The following is a 24,786-nucleotide window of genomic DNA, read 5'->3' as shown; positions in this document are numbered from 1 at the left end:
CACCCATGTGTAGTTGCTAGCTTGCAGTTCTTTGCAGGGATGCAAAGTCATGGAGGGAAAAAGGTGACATACCAGGGCAGACATAAAACCACTCAGAAATCCTATTTTGGGATGAAAAAGGTGACTGTCACCTATGGTGATTAGTTTGCATCCCTCTGAGATTTAAATTTATGTTATTAAGGCGAAGGTTCCTCTGTGCTTTTAGTCATCGGCATTGCTCCACTTGTCCCCAGATGTTTTGACATTTCTTAAAGAAAGTTAAGTCTCAAATGACAATGCAGTTATATCACACCTAGGGTACCACACTTAGGGTTTAGTGAGTTGACAGACATGTTTTAAATGACAAACACACGCAAATATTGTTTTTTTAACCCTTTATTTTTAATTTACGTCATGACATGTAGCCTATGAGCGAGGTCGCTCCTTTTTGCCTTTGAAAAGGGCCAGCAGAGAGACATTGGCCACCTTGACAACCTTGAAGCGGACACCAGGAATATCACCAACAGCGTGACCCTTACGACCAAATCCTGCCACCAGTACTTCGTCGTTTTCCTACAAGAGAAGAAAAGAAGTTCACTGTAAGTAAAGAGAAACAAGACCACTGCTTCGGACAGATCATGTGGTGTAGGGCTGGGCGATATAGCCAAAGAATGTATCGATAATATAAAATATTTCATATCAGTCGATATCGATAATTGATCATTTTTAATTACCGTACCTATTTTTAATAAAGACCCGGGAAAAACAAGGTTATATTTAACCACTTTATTTTGAAACAAGCTTATTTATCAAGGCACACAGGTAATCATTTTAATGTTAACAATTAAAAACACACAAATTGAGTGTTGCAGCTATGCAATAAATATGCTTGGTTGTGAACTTTAGGATTTGATTGACTGTTTGAATGTCAATCAAGGGACATATGGATATATATTGAACTATTTTCTTATTGTATTGATGAATTGTCAATCGCTGATATAAACTTAACACAAAAAGTTCGGAAATTTGTGTTTGGTCGAACATTTCTCTGTTGTTACAATGCTAACTGGCAATGTATTGTATACCTGGAAAGCCTGTGCATTTCTCTCTTTTGTGACATACCAACAGCGTATGACCAGGCTGGTGACCAGCATGAGGAGGAAGTGCCAGACTGTTGTGGCTGCTTATGGTTCTCCCACACGCTACTGAGGCTCTCACTGTTCGTTAATGAATAAATTGTAAAATTGTCAATATGTCTTCTTGTTTCTTCCTTGTTACTGATAAGAGTTCAATCATCTAATCCACCAAACAAGAATCAAACAGGAGAATACACTGTTCAGTAGTGGCAGAGAAGATTTGGCACATTTTACATCCACATGCACAGCTGTGCTGTTCATTCCACAAATGCATGTTCCTTACAAATGGGGCACCATTTGACAGAGAAATACACAGGCTTTCCAGGTATACAATACATTGCCAATTAGCATTGTAACAACAGAGAAATGTTCGACCAACCACACATTTTCGAACTTTTTGTGCTTATATTGCTATTGATTTATCGCCCAGCCCTAAATTATGAGTGATGTGTTTTATCCACAACTTACTTCGATGAAGTTCAGACAGCCATCATTTGGCACGAAAGCAGTGATCTTCTTGCCGTTCTTGATCAGTTGGACCCTCACACACTTCCGGATGGCAGAATTGGGCTGTTTGGCTTCAACACCACTGAAGAAACAATAGAGCATCGTTAGCTACATGTGAATTGCCTTTAATATGTAATAGAAGGTGGTCACATGTTATAACAACAATGATGCTAGAAACAGACTATGCCTAACATTACATTACGTCATTTGGCAGACGCTTTTATCCAAAGCGACTTACAATAACACATTTTTGTCAGCAATAGAGCAATCAACTATGCAACACAGTCTATGACAACTACAACCTCTGAAGGAACAGTGGTACAAGTTTAGTTTAGGTTATTTTTATTTTTTTTGAAAGATAGATAAAGAAGTTAGATCAAGAAGGGCCCAGATGGAGCCTGAAAACCCTAACCTTCAGCATACAATATTCTAGCCCCGTTAGAACTCTTTCGGCTAGCTATCTAGGGTAGCATAGCTAGCTAGCCGAAAGAGTTCTAACGGGGCTAACAACGAAGTGTAATCATAATACTTACACTTTCTCCAGTACAATGCCCTTGGCATGGGAAGCCCCTCCAAACGGATTGGCTTTCAGGGCAGTGCCCAAGTGAGCCTTCTTGTACTGCTTGTCATTCCATTTCTGCTCCCTGCGATTATTTCGCAGCTTTCTGGCTGTACGCAGGCCACGACACTTACCTGTGGAAAGAGAAAAGTTGACAACAAACACCCAAAACAAATATATATACACGTAAACGTTAGCCTACAAATTCAATTTGACAACGGCCTTCTTTCCTGTATGTTTGCCAAACGTAGAGTTGAGTGAAATTTAATAAGTGTCTCCTATTCTCTTGCCGTGCAGCTACAGGCCGCACGTGGCGGCAGATTTCACGTTGGACAGAAATGGCTTAACGTTCCAGTGGCAAAGACCAAAACGTTCGGTAATAAAGACAAAACCGAACATAATCTAACACCCTAGAATGCAATTATATGAAATAACGTCGAAAATAATACATTAAAACTAGGAAAAACTCGTGGCATAACGCACCCATGGCTATTACTTCCGATTCCGAAGCGTGCCGAAGAGAGAAAAGAAAGGGACAGAGATAGCAAGGGACTAAATTGTTGTTACTTTGACAACAGCGGTGCCGCCATTTTGGCCTAAGACGCCTCCTTGGCCAATGGGACAACAGTACAGAACCATGACAGCTAATCAGAGCTGTCTCTTTCAGCCCAAAATGGCGGATTTACTGCGTTCTCCTTCTGTTCTTATCATTGCAAGTTCTTCGATCGCGTGACACATACAGCTCATGACCGTTTTAACCAATCACGAAGGAGGCGATGTGCTCTGGACATATCGCGAGTTTTCCGTGCGACCTCTGCTAGCTAGCTAGCTACTGCCGGGGAATAGCGGCATAATTTTCAGGTATTGTGATTAAAATAACCATTGTATTAACATGGCGTTCTTGAGACATATTAATAGGAGACACTAAACTAGAGTAGCCTATTGTCCGGACATTTGTATTCGATATAGATGCATAGAAGGACACAATATGGATTTGTTTTGGTTTGTGTTGACGAAAGTCTGGCATCAGTGTTGTGTTTTTATCGAAGGCCCAAACTGTATGGTTGGATTTCCGGTGTCGTGCTGCTATCATATCACTTTCGGAAAAATTAAACGGGAGTTTGCGATGTCTCTATGATACAAAAGACCCAGTCTGTGTAACGTTTGATCATCTTGTCAACCCATGTCGTTAATGTTATCTACTTTTTAGGATATATCATAATGAGTTATGAGAAGCCGGAGGACATTACGAGGGAAGAGTGGATGGAGAAGCTCAACAATGTTCATATTCAGAGAGCTGATATGAACAGACTCATCATGAACTACCTGGTGACAGGTGTAGTACACATACTTTGGCTTTGTTTTGAGCAATCTTATTCAGTTTCTGTTTTCAGCTGTATATTGAGACCAGAAAGGCTATGAACAAATTCTGCGCATAATTCAAAATTTGCATAACATTTTGAATGTAGAATGTTCAGACCGGAATATGCATTCATTCAACCCACCATGTTTTCAATTCAACAGAGGGCTTCAAGGAAGCAGCGGAGAAGTTTCGGATGGAGTCTGGGATCGAGCCGAGCGTGGACCTGGACTCTCTAGATGAAAGGATTAAGATCAGAGAGATGATCCTGAAGGGACAGATCCAGGATGCTATTGCACTTATCAACAGCCTGCACCCCGAACTGCTGGATACCAACCGTTACCTTTACTTTCACCTACAGGTAAAATAAAAAGCTTCTCAATCTAGCAAACTGTTTCTGGTGTCAGTGTATCCTTGTTTCTCATTCTCCCTGTTCTCCCCTGCCTCCTGCATCTGTAGCAGCAGCATCTGATTGAGCTGATTCGTCTGAGGGAGACTGAAGCTGCTCTTGAGTTCGCCCAGTCCCAGTTAGCGGAGCAGGGGGAGGAGAGTCGGGAATGTCTTACTGAGATGGAGAGGACACTGGCCCTGCTGGCATTCGACAACCCAGAGGAGTCACCCTTTGGAGATCTGCTCAACATGATGCAGAGACAGAAGGTGAGGTTAAAGGTACAGCATGGCACAGCCATTCCCAACCTGTGGGGCCGTGAAGGAATTGCAAGTGGGCCGCCAAATCATTTGCAAAACATTATGATCTGAATGGGAAAAAAATAATATATATATGAGAATGCATTTCTCCATTGTTGAATGATACCATTATTTAAATTGTAACCAATTATTCATTAATTAGCCTATTGCAGACAGCCCCCCACTGTTAGTTTCTGATTAGTGTGGTGCTGATGGACAGCTCCTTTTATCGTTAAAATAAAAAGTCGGATGTGGGTCGAGAACGTTTTTCAAGATTTTCAAGTGGCCCATGAGTGGGAAAAGGTTGGGACCCGCTGGTTATAGCACATTGATTGGTAAGAGAATTTGCTGTTTTTGTAGGTGTTATGTTAAAGTATACAGAGGGTTAACATGTCCATTTCTTTGTGTTTCAGGTGTGGAGTGAAGTGAATCAGTCAGTGCTAGACAGAGAGTGCAGAGAGTCGACGCCCAAACTGGCCAAGCTCCTGAAGCTACTACTGTGGGCTCAGAACGAACTGGACCAAAAGAAAGTGAAGTATCCTAAAATGACAGACCTCAGCAAGGGAACAATTGAAGACCCAAAATGAGGACCTGAAGTGAAAACACACCAGAGCATTCATACAAAATGGACACACTTCCTTTATGTATTTATATCCCAACAAACTGACTCATACAGTACAACCTTTTCTTTTTGGTAAGGGTTGCTTTTTGATACTTTGATAACATGGAATGTGCAAACTGGATTGTTGACATTTTAAAAAGACTTCACACACTAAAACAACAACAAACATACAGTACCAAGTATTGTTTTACTCGGTAAAATTATTATTTGTTTATACGTTTGTTAAATATGCGTCATTTGCATATTTCAGTTAGACTAGGTTTTTTTTCTGTCTATTGGCAGGGAAAGTTGGCATGGGAGGGTGTGAATAAAGCCTAAATTAGGCTCTCACTTTCTGTGTGTGACCATTTATGCTCAGTTTGGTGTTGCGGGAGAATGGTTGGCTCAGTGTGCACTGCCTCAAACATTCACATTTCATCTAGTCATGGCGATGGCCAAAGCAAAGATACTTGGGATGTTTAAACCTTCCAAAGTACTGTGACTTTGTAAGTTTACATGCAACCTTAGTTTCATACTGCGCTATTGCTTGAAACATTGCAAAAAGACACTGAAAACAAATGTGCATACAAGAAATGTATGTTTTTACGCTACAACAATGGGAGCAGTTTTAAAGATAGACAAGGCAATACGCCTTGGATGCTTCAGACCATCCAGTGAGCTGTGATGTAAGCTTAAATGCAGCTTCAGTATAAAAAAAAATATCACAATGATATTTGAGAAAGATGTGAATGTGATAGGTCCATGTACACTGGCATGGTGACAGTTTTACAGATAGAATATTTACATGTATAGGTATAGGATAAGTAGCTTTTTTGCGACATTTGATGTGCTTTGCTGATATTATTTTGCAATAAAGAGGACTTTGAAAACTGAGCAAATAGTATAATTTCTTTAAATATATATTTTCTGCAAATCTCTGTATGGTGCAGCAGCATACATACAATGACAAGAAGCTCAAAGTTGTGATGAATGCATGGTCTGTTCTTTCCCCCTGGGGGGGCAGGACGGGTCCAGGGGGTCCTCAGCAAAAATGGGGATCATTTATATTCACTATAATTCCATCCATAAGTAACACAATGACAGAATGTATGACTATTTTGCTCATGGGTTTCATACACTTTGTAATAAAAATATCTAAAAGCTAAAAATCTGATCAGATGTGGGACCCTGAGACCAGATCTTATCAAATGTGGGTCCCCGTGGTCTAATTTGTGTCCGTTTTGCTTAAACTTCCACATGGACTCAAGGATGAACTGATTAGATTTTGGTGGACAAAGGTCAAAGTTCAAGGTCACTGTGACCTCACGTCCATCCGCTCCATCAAGGAAGGGGGCAGGGCTAGGTGGAAGGGGCCATGTGTTGGTGGATTTAGGGTCCCTGAGGTGAAAAAGTTTGAGAACGACTTTTGTACACAATGATCGCTTGGTAATTCGTGTAGCAGTTTGAACGGCCTTATTATAGCCTAAAAAGGAAAGGTAGGCAACTGCGCAGCATCTCTGCCCTGAACAGCAAGGGCAGGGGGCATCGCGTCGCCACCTGGCAAGGACAGGACAGGAGGAGACTAGACTAGAGGACGAGGGACAGCAGCAACAACGATGGCACCTCGCTATGTATTAGTGTAACCCGATAGGCACATATGCTTTCTGTATATTGCAGCGTCACGATCGAGGCACCTCTCTGGCGTTTCGGGATATTATAGCAGCATCGTAGTGGACCTAGCGACCGACTAGACGTTGTTATTATTATTATAGGCGTTTCAGAAAACACCGAATCACTTCTCTTCACTACTTCCTGATTTAACCCTACCGATGGCAAGAAGAACTGCGTGTCTGTGGCAGCCAGGGGAGAAAAACTGACACGTGGATTACTCCTCCTAGAGCATCAGGAAAAACAGACTCCGCTCGCTGCTCTCTAGCTCCTCCGACACACATCGCTTTCCTCCTGCTTTCCCCCCACGTCTCTCAGGTTATGGCTACAGCGGTCGAAAAGGCGAGATATGATTGTGTGTTTAGAATCTGAAAAGCGTTGTTTTTTTGTTGTCTGCGTTTACTTTTGTGTTTGATCGACCGCAGCAGAGAGCGTCTTTAAAGTAAATAGCCAGAGGGGGTGAGGAGAGGCTGCTGTAAACCTCGCGTTGAATGGCAATTATTCAAAAATATGGCAAGAACTGTAGTCCAGATTTGGTCTGTCACAAGGAGAACCATCCGTCTGACAAGATCGCTGTGCCTGGATGTCCTAAGAAGCGGACTGAGCAGAGTACCACCTGGCCGAGGTAACCCCCCCACACCCCCAATCGTTACATTGCTTGTATTTTATTTTTTATTTTTTTACCACAGAGAAATACATTCAACAGTGTTTAGCTCATATTTTCATTTTTAACCATGTCATTAAGAAACAATCAACAATAGATTTCCTCGTTCATACATACATAGCCTCTGCATGACAACGCGGAAGCTGGGCTACTTTGTTGCAACTCTCGAACGTGAAATGCAACATATATGCTTCCACGAATAAGTGAAATTCTACACAAAATTAATCTACAATCAAACACATTATTGTTGTTGTTGTTGTTGGGGCCACACAAGTAATATGTAGATTCATCACTACATTGCCTGTGAAGCCCCACAGTATTTAATTTGCAGTTTAGAAGATGATATGAGAAGATGTTACTGCTTCACTGTAAATCTAATCTGCTACATGGGTCCAGTGATGAGTGAAGCACATCTAAAAGTGCTGTAGGAATTTAAAAAATGCTGAGAGTTTCCTGTGTGAAAAAGAGCTTTAATCATCCTATGCATTTGAGTAGGATGAAATCACAGCAAAAACTACAGGTCCTTATGGGAGAAATTATAGTGACACCACAGCAGAGTAAAAAAAAAACATTAGCTATCATATTCACTATCATATATCGCTTATTGGGAGAAGCACATGAAACTGTCAAAAAGGTCTTTTAACAGAACTGCTGAGAAAGATTGCTGTTTTTACATTCAGTTTCATGATAGTCAATTGTTTCCTCCTCACTGCTCCTTCTCGTGGTGACCATCTCTCTGCTGTGTCAGATCATGTGTTGTGTGTTTTAACTCTTTTATCACTTTTATAATGTATTTTAACTGTTTTGTTTTATTGTCTTTTTATAATGTTTACTGCTGCTGTCTTGGCCAGGTCTCCCTCGCAATAGACATTCTGAATCTCAAGTGGACTTCCTGGTAAAATAACGGTTAAAACCACACAAACACACCGATTCTATCCATTCTCCTTGCGTCCCATGCAGACCAGAGGCGAGGATATGGACAGTGGTGCTGCTGTTGGGGACCTGCCTCCTGTACTGCGCCCGGGTGGCCATGCCCATCTGTGCCGTCAGCATGGCAGAGCAGTTCGCCTGGACCAAGAGGGAGCAGGGCATGGTGCTGGGCAGCTTCTTCTGGGGCTATTGCTTCACCCAGGTGCTCGGAGGCTACGTCAGTGACAGGTGGGTAAACATTTGACCCTGAACGATAGATAGTCAGCTCTGCTGCTATTAAAGATGAATAGCAGCTGGCCGAGCATGATATCATCCTGTTTTGATTGCATGGATATGTGTGCAATGCATGCTGATGAGAGAGTCAACTGTTTGCCTTGTCCTGATAGTGCCCAGTTTGTCTAGTTTGTTGGAGGATGGCAGGACACTTACCGCTTGTCCAGGGCGTTGTTTGCATGCTGGCTTTGCGTCACAGGCCACATTTGTTTGCTCAGGGTTGAGGTTAATGCAAAACATAAAGTACAGATGAAGGCTAGATGTTTGCTTGCCATGTTGGCATTCGTTGTGGGCTCAAAAAGTGTCACAAATAGGCTACATACCGATATATACAGTGCTGTGCAAAAGTCTTTGGCAGCCATGATTTCTTTTAATCAATTTGGCCTTAGATGCTTATTTATTTGTTTCCTGCATTAGTGTATCAGTAGAAAGCTCTTTATTTTATATATATATATATATATATATATATATATATATATATATATATATATATATATATATATATATCATCACTGATGACATCATGTCACTGATGACTCATCACTGATGACATCACATCGAAGATCCGGCTCCATCATCACATCACTGACCGGTCTTCTCACAATGCCTCCTTGTGTGTGTGTGCGCGCCCTTATGACATCACTTTTGACATCATCACTGATGACATCACGTCATCAGCTAATTAGCTTAATTAAAAAATCTGGCTCTGTCAGGTCACCCGCACTGGTGCCCTTTACACCCCCTGAAAGTTTCAGCCCGATCGCACTCAAAACGGCGTAGCTGTGGCCAGACACAATGAAACATACTAGTATGTATATATTATGTATATATATATATATATACAGTATATAGTGTATATATTAGGGTTGGCACCATGGACGATGGCATCGACCATCGTCGATGGGCCGACCCCCATCGACCTCTGACCCTTCTACATCGGACCATCGTGATTATCTGTTCAAATTAAAATTTGGCAGATTTAATAATAAAAAAGGCTAACTCCACTCAACCGCGACACCCCCGTGTGTAGTGCCGCACGGGCGGCATTAAACAAGCGGCAAAGCGTACCTTATCCCCAGTTCAGAGAAGCGGTAAAGCGGAGAGGAAGAGAAGATAAGCAAAAGTCGGTTGTGTTGTGAAAATGTTAAGAAAGAAGAAACTTCACGTTCTTTCCTGTTTTCAACCCAATGTGAGTAATGTTACAGTAGGTTCAAAACTGAGCCCACACAAATCTAACGTTATCTAACTGCCAGTAATTCTGCCCCTTTTCTGCCAGCTAATTAAATTAAACACACACACGTTGTTGGTCACGATCCGTAACGTTAACGTTTGATTGTTTTGCACCTTTCAATATTGCTGGTAGTGATAGCCTACTGTTTGAATCGCCTGGCTCTGTGTAGTAGTAGCCTATCCAAGCCCGCTGGTCTCTCATGACATGTAGAGCTCAGCTGTCCTGTTGTAAACGTGAACGTACATTGCAGTGGCGCAGCCAAACGGCACAGCATGGACTTCATAAATCATTAATTAACCCCACCCCCCGTCAACGATGATGCCATCGTCCATCGCGATGTTTCACTGTGGAACCATCGCGATGGTTATTTAGGTGACATCGCACAACCCTAGCATATATACTGTATATAAAATTTTATTTAATTTCATTATTGAAAGCATCTTCGCTTCACAGATTTTTTTTTACATTATACAAGACTTTTGCACAGTACTGTGAAGGGATTAACAAAGTCGTTGCCCCAGGTTAATTTAGTACTCATAAAAAAATGTAAATCATGTAATCTTGCTTTGTCAGCAAAGATAATCTCATTTGGGCCCAAAGTTGTTCCCAAAAGAGAATATTTTTGGCCGACTTCCATGTCCCGTTTTATCTAGTGCAACAAGCCGTTTCGAGAGTTCAAAGTTCCACCAGCTGTCTCACAACTTGTGGTGTGGTGATGTAATAATGGTCGCTCTCAATAGTCAAAAGACTGAGCTAATAATGCCTGTTGTCTGCCCTCAGGGTGGGAGGAGAGAAGGTCCTCCTCCTGTCTGCGGCGGCCTGGGGGGCGATGACCGCCTTCACCCCGGTCCTCGCCCACTTCTGCTCCCAGCCCATCTTCTCCATGACGCTGGCTCGCTTCCTCATGGGCTTACTGCAAGGTGTGTGTGACGTCAAAATAATAACTGGAGTCAGGAGTATCATGGATGTATGTGTGTGTGTCAATGGATCCTTTGCGCGGACACACACACACCCCCACACATACACACACACACACACACACACCCCACACATACACACACCCCCCACACCCCCCCCCCCCATAAATAAACTCATCGATACATTTACCCAAAGAGGATAGAATGTGAAGTTCTTCCCAGCTTCCAACGATCGTTGCAGCAGTGACCTGTCATACCTCAACACCAAGTGTCAGGGGATGAAAGGATACCGCACCCCTCTCACTCTGAGATGTCATACAGTAAATGTGACTTTCTGATTGGTCCTGAAGTGGAAAGCAGGAGGAGTCTTGAAGCCAAAAACATCACGCTTAACCAAATTGCAGTATATTACAGTCATACACATACACATTCTTCTTCAATGACCTGCTATCTGCCAGGTCGACCTTCAGGCATCTTTCACAAAACCACTCCAAACAATAGAGCCTTGTACATTTTCGTGAGAACGTTCTCCCGTTTACTTCGTTGTAGAGATAACACCGCCGGCTGCGTCTGAGGACATCATCTTAGCACATTGGGGCGAGAATAGATACAATATTGTATTAATATGAGAAAGCCTTCCGTCCCGTGTCCAGTACACAACTGCTTTTGCTGAGAATCTACATTTTTCTCACACTGACTGTACATAGCATCTTCATTACTCATGGGCTCATGGCAACATGTAAATATGTATACCAAGCATATGGGCAAACATCTATACTCACTCTATTGATTAGAATATAGGCTGTCCTGTAAATATCAATAGGAGTCAGGAAGTTGTCTTATAAAAATGTCTTCAGCCAAACGTATATCTTTGCAAATAGAATTCCAAAGAGACTGGCTCCTTGGAAAAGCTTCAAAAGTACAGGAGCGCAGTAAGTATTTAACAGTGAGTCCAAGTTCTTGTAGTCAGAGAGGAGAACCAGAACACACAGCATGTTATGACTATGGCGTAGAGCAGAGGACATGAGGGGAAAAGTACCAAGGCTGTGTGTGTCAGAGTCACTGTGCCCTGCACAGGGCGCTGTGTGAGGCTACAGGTTATCTGAATATGGCGTCTGTCTTCCATTTCTCTATGTGATATGCATTTATGATTAACACATTGAGTGCCACAGCGCTTCAGTAAAATTGTCTGGAGCCTGTGCCAGATTCACTTCCATTCAGTTGAAAACAGCTATAGAATTTTTTCTATTAGGGCTATATTCACAGGGCTGGACTTTAATGAAACATTGAACACTCCTGCTTCTTCCAAAGAAGAAATTTTGTTTCTAGACAGTTCCATTATGAAATGACAGCCTCTGAAAAAAGTGCACTTTCAAGGGTTTTCTGCCGTTTTTTTTTTACTTTTCAAGATATAGTCACTTTTATGAATACCTTTTGCACTCTAATTTCGAGCACATTCACTGACTCTGGCTGGTGTTTTCTGATGTGGTGGCGTGGTGTGGTTTCTGTGCAGCCTGCGTGCCCCCTCCCCCCTCCCCCCCCCCCCCCCCCCCCCCTCTCCACCTCTGAGCTGCGGGCTCCTCCCCACACGCACAGAGTCTGTTTTCTCACAGACTCCGTTTTTGCCCCGGACGGATCCCAGCGCGCAACAATGAAATGCCAAACGCGACTGAACGAAAAGGTTTGGCCGTTCGGCTTCGGATGCTGGCTTTCTGGCAGGGAATCGTGTGGAGATAGATAGAAGCAGAAGAGCTCAGTTGTGGGCGAGAATGCAGCCGAGCCAACTGTCCGCTGCAGACAGAGCAATCTATACGGCTCTGGCTGAAGCATGCATCGGTTTCCCCTTTGATCACGTCTTTCCCTGCTTTCTCCTGCACAAAGTAAAGGATCTGAGGTGGGTGGCGCAGCTCCCGTGTCGATGTTTAAGGTGTCGCCGTGTGATCCCTTGAAGGGATTCATGCTCACTGGCTAGGTACGACCTTAAACAGCAGAATTATGGAATAATATGAATTATGATTTTAGGACGTCCACAGACGTCCTTGGCACTCCTCGTTACATTTTTTTAGGACGTCCAGAGACGTCCTTGGCACTCAATGTGTTAATAACTAATACCAATAACTATGTGTATCTGCTTCTCTGCTGGATACTAGGCTCGTAATACAGAAAAAAACCAAAAATAATATTAGTAAAGCAGTAAACTCTGACTTAATAATTCTGACTTTATTTCTGTGTTTAGAGATAAAGCCGTGAGCAGACCTATGTGTGAGACAGTTTGTGGACTCGTCTGTGATTCTCCTGGTGAAATATCTTGTAAAGTGTGAAGCCCTGTCGCAGCTCAGTCATAGAAAACCACGCGAAAACCACCATGACACAAATCCTCCCGATTACCATCAGACAGTTGCGTAATAAGAAGAGTGAGACGCGCGGCCCAGCACGTAACAGGATGTGAGTTGCCAGAACTGCAGGAACTGTATAACCAGCGGTGCCTCAGGAGGTCTCTGAAGATCATCAAGGACACAAACCATCCCCACAACAGCCTGTTCTCCCTATTACCCTCAGGGAGGAGATACAGGGTCCCAAAAGCACGCACAAATCGCTTGAGGGACAGTTTCTTCCCGCAGGCCACGAGACTCCTTAACATACACAAATAGTGTAGTAGCTGTACTGTACCGTACTGTAGCTGCTACCACTATGTATGTCTAATGTTTAATTGTATGTTTAATTAGGTACGGTATATGCTATTTGCACCTGTACGTCAAATACGTCAAATTTAAAATGTTTAAGCACGTCTAAAGTATGCACATGACATGTGCACCTATGTGCAGTGAATATGCCACTGTCTCTGACTTGTCTTATCACTCTACTGCCTTATTGCTTGTTGTGTCTCTTGTTGTTTTTGCACTCATATGCCCTGTTATATTTGTACTATGTTGTAAACGGAGTCCACAGCACAAGAATTTCACACGTGATACTTGTAAAAATCTTGAATCTTGAATCTGAACAGAACAGCGACTGATGACCGACAACCGTTGTGCAGTGTGTCTAAAATATAAGCCACTACCGGTAATCTCGCTATGTTTACAGGCTGGAAATTGAATTTGCATGCCAGAAATTGTTGAGTTATTGACATTGATCAACAAATCTTATCAATTCTAACTATTGACGAGTTGTGTTTTGTGACTTTTTTTCAGGAGTTCACTACCCCTCTCTGGCGAGTCTGTGCTCTCAGAAGGTGGTGGAGAGTGAGAGAGGCTTCCTCATGAGCACTGTCGGTAGTGGCTCCTATTTGGGGTGAGTTGGGTCTTATTTGTCATCATCCTCTTTACAGCGACTTTGCTGTAGGACTCCGTGGGAGAGCTGTTTTCCTCCTAGAATGTCCCAATAGAGAGGCCAAAGTGGAACGTCACTTTCCTGCTTCAATCAGCACTGTACCAGAGATTTTCATCCGCCATTTATTTCTCCCATAGACATTTCGTAAAATGCGTATAAAAAGAGTTTTACTTGTTTAAACCAAATGGTACAGATACATTTAGAAATATAATCGCATGACATTTTACTCGGACCAAAACGTAAAAAAAAAAAGTGGGTTTAAAGATTTTTTTTTTTAATGTTTTTTTTTTTTTGGTCTGAGCGAAATGTTCTATGGTCTCTCCCGATTCTAAATATAGCTGAACCGTTTGGTTTGACCAAGTAAAACTATTTTTATAAGCATTCTACGAAATGTCTATGGGAAAATGAATTGCGGAAGAAAATCTCTGGTACAGTGCTGAAGCAGGAAGTGACGTTCACTTTGCCTCTCTATACTTCTTACTGTTTTAAACATATAATTGCCTGACATTTGATTGTTTTTGGATGTGAAAGAAGATGATGTATTTTAATGATCTTGACATATTTTTTTAACACTAGGTGCATTCTATCTGCAGTAGTGTACACTGCTGCTTAATCAATATACTGTAGCAGAAACACTCAGATGAACGGCAACTTGTTAGTTTCTCTAGTTAGAATTCGAGGATGCTCCTCCTAGATCTGTGCCTAAAAGCAGCGAGCATTATGTTTTAATTGCAACCAGCTTGTTACAAGAGTGCTGACGTGTGACCTTTTGTCTCGCCTGTTGTTCTTCTCACCCCAGCACGCTGGTGATTGGAGGGGCTGGCTCCCTCATGTTGGACGTGTACGGCTGGGAGAGTGTCTTCTACGTGGCTGGTCTTCTCTCAGTGCTGTGGGCATACTGCATGTGGAAGTATCTCCTCAAAGGAGAAGGTAAGTAACCTGTGTGTGTGTATACCCAGTGCATGATGCCACTATCTGGTTTGTCCTTCTCAGTATTATTCCAGTGAATTTGCTCTTCTTGTATGCACATGTGTCCACGCCCATCTGTGCTGGCAGGTCCTATCATCACTCTGGAGTCCCTGGGAAGCGGTGGGCCCCAGTCCAAACTGTCCAAGAGACACTGGCTCCGGCTCTTCAAGCAACCTGCAGTCTGGTGAGATAAAGACAGAATGAGGTGTTGCTCTATATAGCTCCTCACCCCGTGTGTGTGTGTGTGTGTGTGTGTGTGTGTGTGTGTGTGTGTGTGTGTGTGTGTGTGTGTGTGTGTGTGTGTGTGTGTGTGTGTGTGTGTGTGTGTGTGTGTGTGTGTGTGTGTGTGTGTGTGTGTGTGTGTGTGGTGAATAGGCAATACTGTATGAACCTGACCACCAGTCATTTCACCTGTGTTTCCTGAGCTTGCATCAAAGCAAGTTCCACTCTGGGGCCTTTTCTCTAGATCCACTTTTCATCTGTACCAGACTCTGCTGGAATAGTAGGCCATAGTCTCTCTCTGGCCAGATCAGCTCTCTGTTCGCATCTCAGACATTGAGTTCTCCCATTGTCTTCCCCCTCCGTCCCTGTGGCCTGGTTATTTATTTATATACTGTCATGCAACTGATGATCCGCCCTATTTTCAATAAACAGGCCACGCCCCCACCACAGTGGTTTTATTTCTCGGTGTAGCTGAGCCACACCTTCATAGTCAACCAGCCAAGTGACACGCGCAGTGATGTCATGATGATGTCATTGTTCCGAACTGGTTGTGAAAATAAGTCTTGTCGTTGCTACTTCCTTTAACCCATTGATACCTGATGCAGCATTTGCGTGTATATCCCTCATTTGTGTGTGTATCCCTTTAAGACCGCCGGTTCGCGGTCTTAAAGGGATACACACACAAATGCTGCATCAGGTATCAATGGGTTAAACACAGAAAATCACTAGACTCAGATGTCATGTACACAGGTATGGCAGCACTCACTTGAATTCTTGCTCCAGCTAAAGCCTTTATTATTATTAGTGTGATGTTTCCTATGTGTAAATAAGGTTGTGTTGTTGTTGCACTGACTTGTGTTTTGTCCTCTCTCTCTTCATTGCCTGACCAGTGCTGTGATCATCACACACCTTTGCACGGCGAGCACCTTCTTCACTCTCTTGTCGTGGCTGCCAACTTTCTTCAAGGACACGTTCCCCGACGCCAAGGTAGGTAACCCGACGCCGTCCTCTCACGCCCTCTTCAGGAGAAAACGATCATCGCACGTGTTTTACCTCAGAACCTTTGAGAGATTGAAATCGCAGACACGGGGTTAGCTGGAAGCCAGGAGAAACGGTCCTTTTATGTAAAACCACAAAAGCAGTCTCAGCTGCTGACCTAACACTTGGCTGATGTTCCTGGTCTAGTTCGTTCATATCCAGTAAACGCGTGTGTTTCCTCTCCAGGGTTGGGTGTTCAATGTCATTCCCTGGCTGGTGGCTATTCCCTCTTCCCTCTTCAGTGGCTGTCTATCTGACCACCTCATCAGTCAAGGTAGAACAGAATGATGAACCTCCGTTTGCATCCTCTGGGAGCAATTGGAGGATAGATATGGAAATTAATTTAGAAGGCATGTGATGATAGATAACACAGCAGTTCTCTCATCGCCCGTTCTCTTTTCTCTCTCGGGCCCAACAGGTTTTGATACAGCCTCTGTGAGGAAGCTGATGCAGGTATAGTGCTATAATGAATTATTAATAAAAATAATATAGTGCCTTATAATTCATCTTGTATTTAAAATGTTATCTGTTATCGTTGTGGAGGCTTTTCTTCCACTCCAGTCAAGAGTGTATGAATGTCCTCTTTCCTGCCCGGGTGGTGCAGCGGTAGATTCCCTGCCTGACCAACACGAGGGTCGCAGGTTCAAGCCCCCGGCGTGTTACCTCCGGCCTGGTCGGGCGTCCGTACAGGCACAATTGGCCGTGTCTGCGGGTGGGAAGCCAGATTAAGGGTATGTGTCCCGGTCGCTGCTCTAGTGCCTCCTCTGGACGGTCGGGGCAACTGGGGGGAATAGCGTGATCGCGCCACGCGTTTCCTGCCGGTGAAACTCCTCGCTGTCAGGTGAAACGAAGCGGTTGGCGACTGCACGTGTATCGGAGGAGGCATGTGCGCATGTACAACTCTCCCTAGATCGGCAGAGGGGGTGGAGCTACGACCGGGACAGCAGGGGGAATAGGCCAAGTACAATTGAGGGGGGAAAAACAAACAAAACAAAAAACTTATTCCTGTAAGATCTTGATGTATGTGTTTGTGTGTGTCCATCCCCCCTGGTCAGTTCTTCTCCATGGGTGTGTCCAGTGTGTTTACGCTACTTCTGTGTGGCACTACCACCACCTTCCCCTGGGCTGTAGCCTTTGTGTCTGCCACCATGGGCCTCACCACCTTCAGTCACAGGTAACGTTACCGCTGCCCCCCACGTCCGTGTCCTCACTGAGACCATAGTGAATTCTAGGGGTGGGAATCGCTGAGTAGCTCACGATACGATATGGTCACAATACTTGGCCCTCGATAACGATATTATCACGATACAGCGATTCTGCGATAATCGATATATTGGAAGACGATACATCACGATACCTGTGTAACTGAAGAGAAAAGAATACCCCTAAAAGGCAAGAAGCAGGTATTGTGTATTTATTAGCAGAATTGACATGAACTCTCTCAGAGTTCACTCACTCACTCATAACATTTTCGATACCACGGAGGAAAAGTTACACATTAAGTCTTTTTATTATTATTATTAAAACAAGAAAACCTATATAACCTACCTACCTATATAATTTCTAAAAGTAGATATTAATGAGCAAACATTTAAATTCATGTAGCCTACAGTATTTATGTTTTTGTTTCAACTACAAACATAAATAAACGTCAACTTGAAACTATATTTCAACTACCACACACAGCATAATATTTTAGCCTGTTTATTTAAAAAAAAAATATATATATATATATATTTTTAAATAAACATATCGATACTTGGTGCCAGTGTATCGATAACGTATCGCAAGTGGAAATATCGCGATACCGTGAGTATCGATATTTTGTCCCACCCCTAGTGAATTCATCCTAGCTGTTGGAACAGACTCTATATGTGGCCCAGAATACAGCACATGCAGTATAACTTATGTAAGGATGTTAATATGGCCTTTCTCGATTTTTCACTCTCTTTCAACACTGTACTCCCTGTAGCTGCTGAGGATGCAACCACTCTCTAGTTGAATTCATATCTCACTGCTGCAGTGCATTTCTTATAAAGTACAGTACAGCCGGTCAAGGTCAATAAATAGCTTATTTTCAATGATGAATGACTGTTGAGGCTCACAAGGTTGTGTCGCTTCACCATTGCTTTTTACACTATATACTACCAATGACTGTTCAAAATACCAACTCATTGTGACATTTTCAAATCACTCCAGTCTACTTTCTTTACCAACTAATATTTGTTGTTCATCAAAGTTTTAGACTTTTACCAACAGAGACTTGACAGACAGGCAGGTTTAATGTTTCCAAGAATATCTGTGGCGTATCCTGCCCAAAAACTTCACTCTTTCTTCGAATAATGAATTTTGTACTGCGGGAGACTTTGCCTGTATGTCCTGGTGTTTGTCTCAAATGTGTATTGTATTAAAAAGTGTATTGTATCATACAAAACACTAGAAGATGTCATTGAGATGGGATAGTTAGCTGCTGCGCTTTTAAAGTAAAAAAAGAATATATATCAAGATTGTTGGGCAGCCAAAGGGTGGGAAGCCGGAATAAGGGTATGTGTCTTGGTCGCCGCACTAGCGCCTCCTCTGGTCGGTTGGGGCACCTGTTCTGGGGTGGGGTGGGGTGGGGGGGGGGGGGGGGGGGTGGGGGGGGACTGGGGGGAATAGCGTGATCCTCCCACGCGCTATGTCCTGCTGGTGAAACTCCTCGCTGTCAGGTGAAAAGAAGCAGCTGGCGACTACACATGTGTTGGAGGAAGCATGTGCTGTTCTACAACTCTCCCCAGATCGGCAGAGGAGGCGGTGCAACGACCGGGGTGGATTGGCCAAGTACAATTGGGGAGGTTTCTACATGCAGGTCACCTCCTTTCATTTGTGATGTAGTTGATCTTTTTAAGTGAATCCGTTTTTATGCCTCCGCCGGCGATAGCCAGGCGGAGGCATTACGGCTGTCCGTCCGTCCGTCCGTACGATGTTTGTTAACGCGATATCTGAGGAACGCCTGGACGGAATTTCATCAAATTTGCCTCAAACATCGACTTAGACTCAAGGATGATCTGATTAGATTTTGGTGGTCAAAGGTCAAAGGTCAAGGTCACTGTGACCTCTCGAACGCCATTTTCAAGCTTGTTAACGCGATATCTGAGGAACGCCTGGACGGAATTTCATCAAATTTGCCTCAAACATCGACTTAGACTCAAGGATGATCTGATTAGATTTTGGTGGTCAAAGGTCAAAGGTCAAGGTCACTGTGACCTCTCGAACGCCATTTTCAAGCTTGTTAATGCGATATCTGAGGAACGCCTGGACGGAATTTCATCAAATTTGCCTCAAACATCGACTTAGACTCAAGGATGATCTGATTAGATTTTGGTGGTCAAAGGACAAAGGTCAAGGTCACTGTGACCTCTCGAACGCCATTTTCAAGCTTGTTAACGCGATATCTCAGGAATGCCGTGACGGAATTTAATCAAACTTGTCTCAAACATCGACTTGGAGTCAAGGATGAACTGATTAGATTTTGGTGGTCAAAGGTCAAAGGTCAAGGTGAGCTCTCCAACGCCATTTTCAAGCTTGTTAACGCGATATCTCAGGAATGCCTTGACGGAATTTAATCAAACTTGTCTCAAACATCGACTTGGACTCAAGGATGAACTGATTACATTTTGGTGGTCAAAGTTCAAGGTCACTGTGACCTCTCACACACCCAATTTCCAAGCTCTGTAACGCAACATCACAGGAGCGCCTTGACGGAATCTCTTCCAATTTGCCTCAAATGGCGATTTGGACTCCAGAATGAACTAATGGCGGAGGCATAAGTCCGCGTTGCGGTCGTTCTAGTCTTTATATCAATCAATATACACACACTATTGTAAGGAGTGTAATTTACATAAAGATTATGAGACAGGACTTGGTTGGTCGCTCTGTGATAACAGCAACAATATATTTTAATGAACTTCTGAAAGCAAGAAATATTTTTTTCCATTTTCTTTTTTTTATCTGTTTCCAGATTGAACAACTAGATTATGTTATGCAGGGAAGAAAAAAAAAAATACAGTTGATGATAGGAGGTTGGAGAAAAGGATATAAACTAAGATCATTTTTCCTGTCTGTTGAGTTCTATTTACGGTAATCTTTTTTTATGGCTTGAGATTTGTCAGTGTAGTTATTGGTTTTACTGTGGGGCAATTCAGGAAGCAGAAAGATGGAGATTGGGTTTACCATCTTATCGGATCAAAGAGCAAACGATGTGTCTTTCTTCTCCAGCGGTGTCTCTGTAAACGTTCAGGACCTGGCTCCGTCCTGTGCTGGAGCTTTGTTTGGTAAGTTCACAAAATCAATGTCTTTGTTGGAACCTGCCATGGCTAGGCTACAATACCCACCGAACTCGTGACAGTCAGTTTCTTTGTCTTTTTCTATAACATTTAAATTCCAAATTCTGTGTTAAAGTTCACCCCCTAATCTAGTGAGAGAATTAACTGTGCTCATCTGCTCTTCTTTTCAGGCGTTATGAATACCTGCGGTGCTTTCTCAGGTGAGCGTCTGTGTTTGGAGGGAAATGAATCTTTCACTGGCCGTTCTTGTTCAGTTCAGATGACTGTTTTGGCCTTTTCAGGATCTGTTGAGTGAAATAATGAATCGGCTTCTCTGAAGTCAAACTTTGAGCTATTTGCCTCCTGTCAGTCAAGATGGCTCCTCTGTGCCATGCATATTTCATATGACATGTTTCATCACAGCATGGAGATGATCAGATGTCAGATGATAATAGAGGGAACAGAAGATGACAGTTAGTGGTCCCAGGGGTGGACAGTGTGGAGGGGCCGTGACAGTTTTTTTCTGGAGTTATTTGTACGGTTAACATCTGGGAAAACTGAACTATCACATGGAAGATACTGTGAGCTCTCTTTCTACTGTCATGATTATGCCCACTTGTCCGCTAACGTGCTATCCAGGCTAAGTGTGTGTGTGTGTGTGTGTGTGTGTGTGTGTGTGTGTGTGTGTGTGTGTGTGTGTGTGTGTGTGTGTGTGTGTGTGTGTGTGTGTGTGTGTGTGTGTGCGTGCGTGCGTGCGTGCGTGCGTGCGTGCGTGCGTGTGTGTGTGTTCGTGTTCGTTCTTGCGCAGGGGTCCTGATGGTGTATTTCTCGGGGTATCTGATTGAGACCACAGGCTCGTGGGCGTCGGTTTTCGCCCTCATCACTACAGTCAACCTGCTGGGCCTCTGCACCTTCCTGGCCTTCGCCGAGGCCCGCCGGGTCGACATTGACACTACCAAGGCCCGCTACCACAACATCCACATCTGAGGCGCCGAGCGGGGGGACCAGAATGCTTCGCCCCAGGGGGAGGCGTTACCACGGGTGACAATCGAGGGCCTAAGTCACACCCTCTACCAGGTTCCCCCCATGGGGCCTAGGGCGTGAAATTACCCATTCATTTTTCCATTGACGTCTCGTAAAGAAACTCTTTCTCCTTAGAAAAAAGAGTTTTACTTGGACAAAATCAAGCGATTCATCTACGAGATGACTCACGAGAGACCGTAGTACATTTGACTTGGACCAAAACAGAACCAAAAAGAATGGGGGAATTTCACTCCCTAGGACCCAGGGGGGAACCGTGGAAGAGGGCGTGACTTATAGGCACTCTAGACCCACATCAGAGTACCGGCCAAAACTGTCACACTGATGGAACCCACGTACAATATCTGGGGGCACGTGGATTGGGTCTGTGTCTGTGGTCCAGCAGCACCACACTAGTTACTGAAAGGCACCACAGAAGCCTGCACAAAGTTACTGTACAGTTTTGGTTTAGCCAGAGCCTTTTGAGTCCTGACAGTTACTAGGCAGCTGTATGAAAGGATGCTCTGTTCTGACCAGTGAGGGGAAGTGGACCAGTAAAGATGACAGGAAGTAAAGTATTTCGCTACGGTTGCTCGACAGTTGTTGGGCTATTGTTTACGTTTCTCATTTGTTAAATATCGCCTCATCTATGCTCTGCCCGTCAGTCAGAATGTGCTCGTTACTACCAGCGCACACGTGGACGTTGTTACCCAACTCAGCAGCTTCGATGTGTGTGTGTGTGTGTGTGTGTGAGTGTGACGTGTGTGTGTGCGTGTGCGTGTGCGTGTGCGTGTGTGTGTGTGTGCGTGTATATGTGGTGATGGAGCCATAAGAATGATGGATGTGTTAGTCTCATGGGTTTGCTGACAGTTGTGACGGGCCAAGATGGTGTGTTCTTACCCTGCGGGGAGGGAGTGGGGTGGGGGGGGAGTGAGTGGGCACATCTGGAGACGAGGCACTCCTACCTGAAATCTTTTATTAGTAGGTGAGCCCTCCCCTCCCCCCCACCCTACACCCACCCATCACTGAGAGAACTGTCTTGAGTGACAGCTCATTACCCGCTGACTAATTACTTGGCAGGTGCTCTAATGTCCCGTACGATTTACCTTCTAATAGTCCCCCGTCTCCATGGTTACAAGCTCTTCATCTCCATGGTTACGAGCTCTTCATCTTTGTCATTGTGCTTTGGGAGGGGTGGGAGGATGGGTCGGGGGGGGGGGGGGTTCATCGCGACTAGCGCTTTCACTGAGGGCCGTCTCCCCCCCCATGTGTAGTCTCGATGAGTGCGATTAAGAAGACCAAAGGTTATTTAATTATTATTTTATTTCTAAAAATTATTGCATGACATACAGATACCTCACGTAATTATTTTTGAGTACTTATATATTTATATGGCTCCTTGTTTTGGCAAGTTTTGTAGAGAACAGAGATATATTGGGTAAGATGACTGTTTGCTTCCGGAGCCGACGGAAGCCGACAGAAAGGTAAACGTGTCCAGTGACGGCTATTAGAAGTTGGATGCAGGATGCATGACCCCAACAGATGTGGTCCTGAAACCACAGTTTTCTCACTTATCCTCCTCCTGATCTTTAAAAGCAATTAGTGCTAATTGATTTGTATTGTCATGTCTTCTTCTTCTCTGAGCCCTTTCTAGGCAGATGAGGAGAACAAGCCTACTTGTTTGTGTTTTAGATCCACCACGATTGCTGCACTTGTTAATCATCGCATGGCCTGGAGACAGGAAGTGATGTCACTAGGTGGGAGGGACACCTTAGTCCCCCCCCCTTCACTCACTCACACTCTCTGACATGACATGAAGAAGAGTATTAGAGTAATCATTACTCTAATACTGTTGTATATAAACAAGATATGAAATGTCTTGTTTATATATCAGTGTAGCTGAGGGACTAGTGGAGACTACTCAGTGCGTTGTCATTAGCGCTACTTTACGACTTTGCTGCATTGATGTAACTACAGAGAACTTGTAGTGTACAGGCAGCTTAGAATGGATTTAGATTTGTCATCCCCCAGCCTTTCAATTCTCAGTTTGAGTGACACGTTTTGTGAGATCTGTGTACAGGAGGTCTATGCATTTATTATTTTGTGCCTAATTTATGCAACGGGAGAATAGCAGGACATGTTCACCATGGGTGTACCAGTTTAATTTATTGATAATTGTACATTGCCAAATTTCCTTTCTGTAGGATTTTGGTTGCTTCTGTGTCATTTAGGGTTAAGTACAAGAGCACATATATAGGCAAATGTTTTCTTGGAAGTTTTCGATAAGACAGAGCTGAACTTTGAAGTGTACCCTTAGGTTGGATGTTTTCTCCATATGGTTTGAAAAAGCCCAATTGCATTTATGACATGGTCAGTGGCTCCACAAAAAAAGCTGGAATATTGGATTCATGGGATTTATGCAAGCCTTGCTTAAGGTCTGTGGCTAGCAGCTGCATTACTGGGAGAAGGTAGAAGTCATGTCAGAGTAAAGACGTACAGCAAACATATTTACAATCTTTGTGTTTTGAGTGTTATCAATATTACTATGGACTGACTATATATATATATCTATCTCATATGATATCAATACCAAATGTACATACGTTTTGCAGTGAACACCTAGCATGCTCAGATGAGGCATATTTAGGAAAACCACTGTACAAAATACTCGATCTTAGTCAGTTTATGAGCGTCTTTCGTCAAACGAACACCCCCCGTATTCTTCAAATGTTTGTACTGCCTTAGCAGCTGTGCGTTGTTTAAAACTGCCTTCTTTGCTTGTCCTTTTTCTGTTACATGCTGCATAGTGTACGTGTACAGTATGGCTGGAGTTCTGTTCACCAACAGCTTCTCGAAAGCCTTCTGAGAAATACTTTTTGATAACCTGTATGATATGTATTATAAAAAAAAGAAAAGTTAATTGAAACAAAATGCAGTATTCTATTGCTTCAAAAATATGTTGTATTTGAAAACATATTTTAATTAACTTGGAATAAAAATATATTTTATCAATGGCACTGAGAGATTTTCCCCTCGCTCTTCTTTGTATCTGCTGCATTATACTGTATATGTTTAACATGTATTTCCTCTGTAGTGCCACAGAGGGGCAGCACAGTACAAATAATGAGAGTGACACAAAGTGCTATTCAGCCTCTAACACTGAACCAAAATTGTCTGTGATGTGAATGTGTAGGCCTTGTATACGACTAACAGTAAAGATTTATTTGTTTTACTTAAGTTGCGATTACTTCCAACTCCTAGCAAATTTTACTTAATATGGAAAAGCTTTTGTCATAGACCTATAATAATGTACTCCATATAGGTAAAGAATGAGCAAGGTGGGAAACCTTGAACAATTTGCCTATACATAGCAGGCCAATTTAGCCTTTGG

The 24,786-nt window shown here is 43.3% G+C and overlaps 3 protein-coding genes across 3 annotated transcripts; 2 read left to right on the top strand and 1 right to left on the bottom strand.

The window, feature by feature from the left end:
- Positions 1–362: 362 nt before the first annotated feature.
- Positions 363–2,707, bottom strand: LOC310781348 (small ribosomal subunit protein uS12-like). The gene is made up of 4 exons (XM_083641960.1): positions 2,665–2,707; positions 2,156–2,315; positions 1,584–1,704; positions 363–552 (listed from the first exon to the last, which is right to left on the bottom strand). Exons 1-4 carry the CDS (start codon positions 2,666–2,668, stop codon positions 406–408), a joined length of 432 nt encoding a protein of 143 aa, XP_083498086.1. The 5' UTR covers positions 2,669–2,707; the 3' UTR covers positions 363–405.
- A 283-nt stretch (positions 2,708–2,990) lies between these two features.
- On the top strand, positions 2,991–5,714 carry LOC310781347 (glucose-induced degradation protein 8-B homolog). The gene is made up of 5 exons (XM_083641959.1): positions 2,991–3,042; positions 3,392–3,517; positions 3,706–3,902; positions 4,001–4,198; positions 4,642–5,714. The coding sequence occupies exons 2-5, from the start codon at positions 3,403–3,405 to the stop codon at positions 4,813–4,815; spliced, it is 684 nt and encodes a 227-aa protein (XP_083498085.1). The 5' UTR covers positions 2,991–3,042; positions 3,392–3,402; the 3' UTR covers positions 4,816–5,714.
- Positions 5,715–6,724: 1,010 nt separating this feature from the next.
- On the top strand, positions 6,725–24,317 carry LOC310781346 (voltage-gated purine nucleotide uniporter SLC17A9-like). The gene is made up of 13 exons (XM_083641958.1): positions 6,725–7,122; positions 8,122–8,319; positions 10,376–10,515; positions 13,704–13,803; positions 14,642–14,772; positions 14,899–14,995; positions 15,924–16,020; positions 16,258–16,345; positions 16,490–16,524; positions 17,127–17,245; positions 20,329–20,384; positions 20,567–20,596; positions 21,184–24,317. The coding sequence occupies exons 1-13, from the start codon at positions 6,989–6,991 to the stop codon at positions 21,360–21,362; spliced, it is 1,404 nt and encodes a 467-aa protein (XP_083498084.1). The 5' UTR covers positions 6,725–6,988; the 3' UTR covers positions 21,363–24,317.
- Positions 24,318–24,786: the final 469 nt, after the last annotated feature.

The sequence above is a fragment of the Poromitra crassiceps genome (genome assembly GCF_964638095.1).
Source record: "Poromitra crassiceps genome assembly, chromosome: 8".
Lineage (NCBI taxonomy): Eukaryota > Metazoa > Chordata > Actinopteri > Beryciformes > Melamphaidae > Poromitra > Poromitra crassiceps.
This window is presented reverse-complemented; position numbering and strand designations above follow the sequence as displayed.

Bases quoted from the DNA above. Each gene is read 5' to 3' on its own strand.
- LOC310781348 (XM_083641960.1), bottom strand. The intron at 1,705-2,155 runs GTAAGTATTATG...TTGTTTCTTCAG, and splicing joins GGCATTGTACTGGAGAAAGT to TGGTGTTGAAGCCAAACAGC. The intron at 553-1,583 runs GTAAGTTGTGGA...CTTCTCTTGTAG, and splicing joins GCTGTCTGAACTTCATCGAA to GAAAACGACGAAGTACTGGT.
- LOC310781346 (XM_083641958.1), top strand. From the start codon at position 6,989: ATGGCAATTATTCAAAAATATGGCAAGAACTGTAGTCCAGATTTGGTC. The intron at 16,346-16,489 runs GTAGAACAGAAT...CGGGCCCAACAG, and splicing joins TGACCACCTCATCAGTCAAG to GTTTTGATACAGCCTCTGTG. The intron at 17,246-20,328 runs GTAACGTTACCG...TTTCTTCTCCAG, and splicing joins CTCACCACCTTCAGTCACAG to CGGTGTCTCTGTAAACGTTC.
- LOC310781347 (XM_083641959.1), top strand. From the start codon at position 3,403: ATGAGTTATGAGAAGCCGGAGGACATTACGAGGGAAGAGTGGATGGAG. The intron at 3,903-4,000 runs GTAAAATAAAAA...CTGCATCTGTAG, and splicing joins ACCTTTACTTTCACCTACAG to CAGCAGCATCTGATTGAGCT. The intron at 4,199-4,641 runs GTGAGGTTAAAG...TTTGTGTTTCAG, and splicing joins ACATGATGCAGAGACAGAAG to GTGTGGAGTGAAGTGAATCA.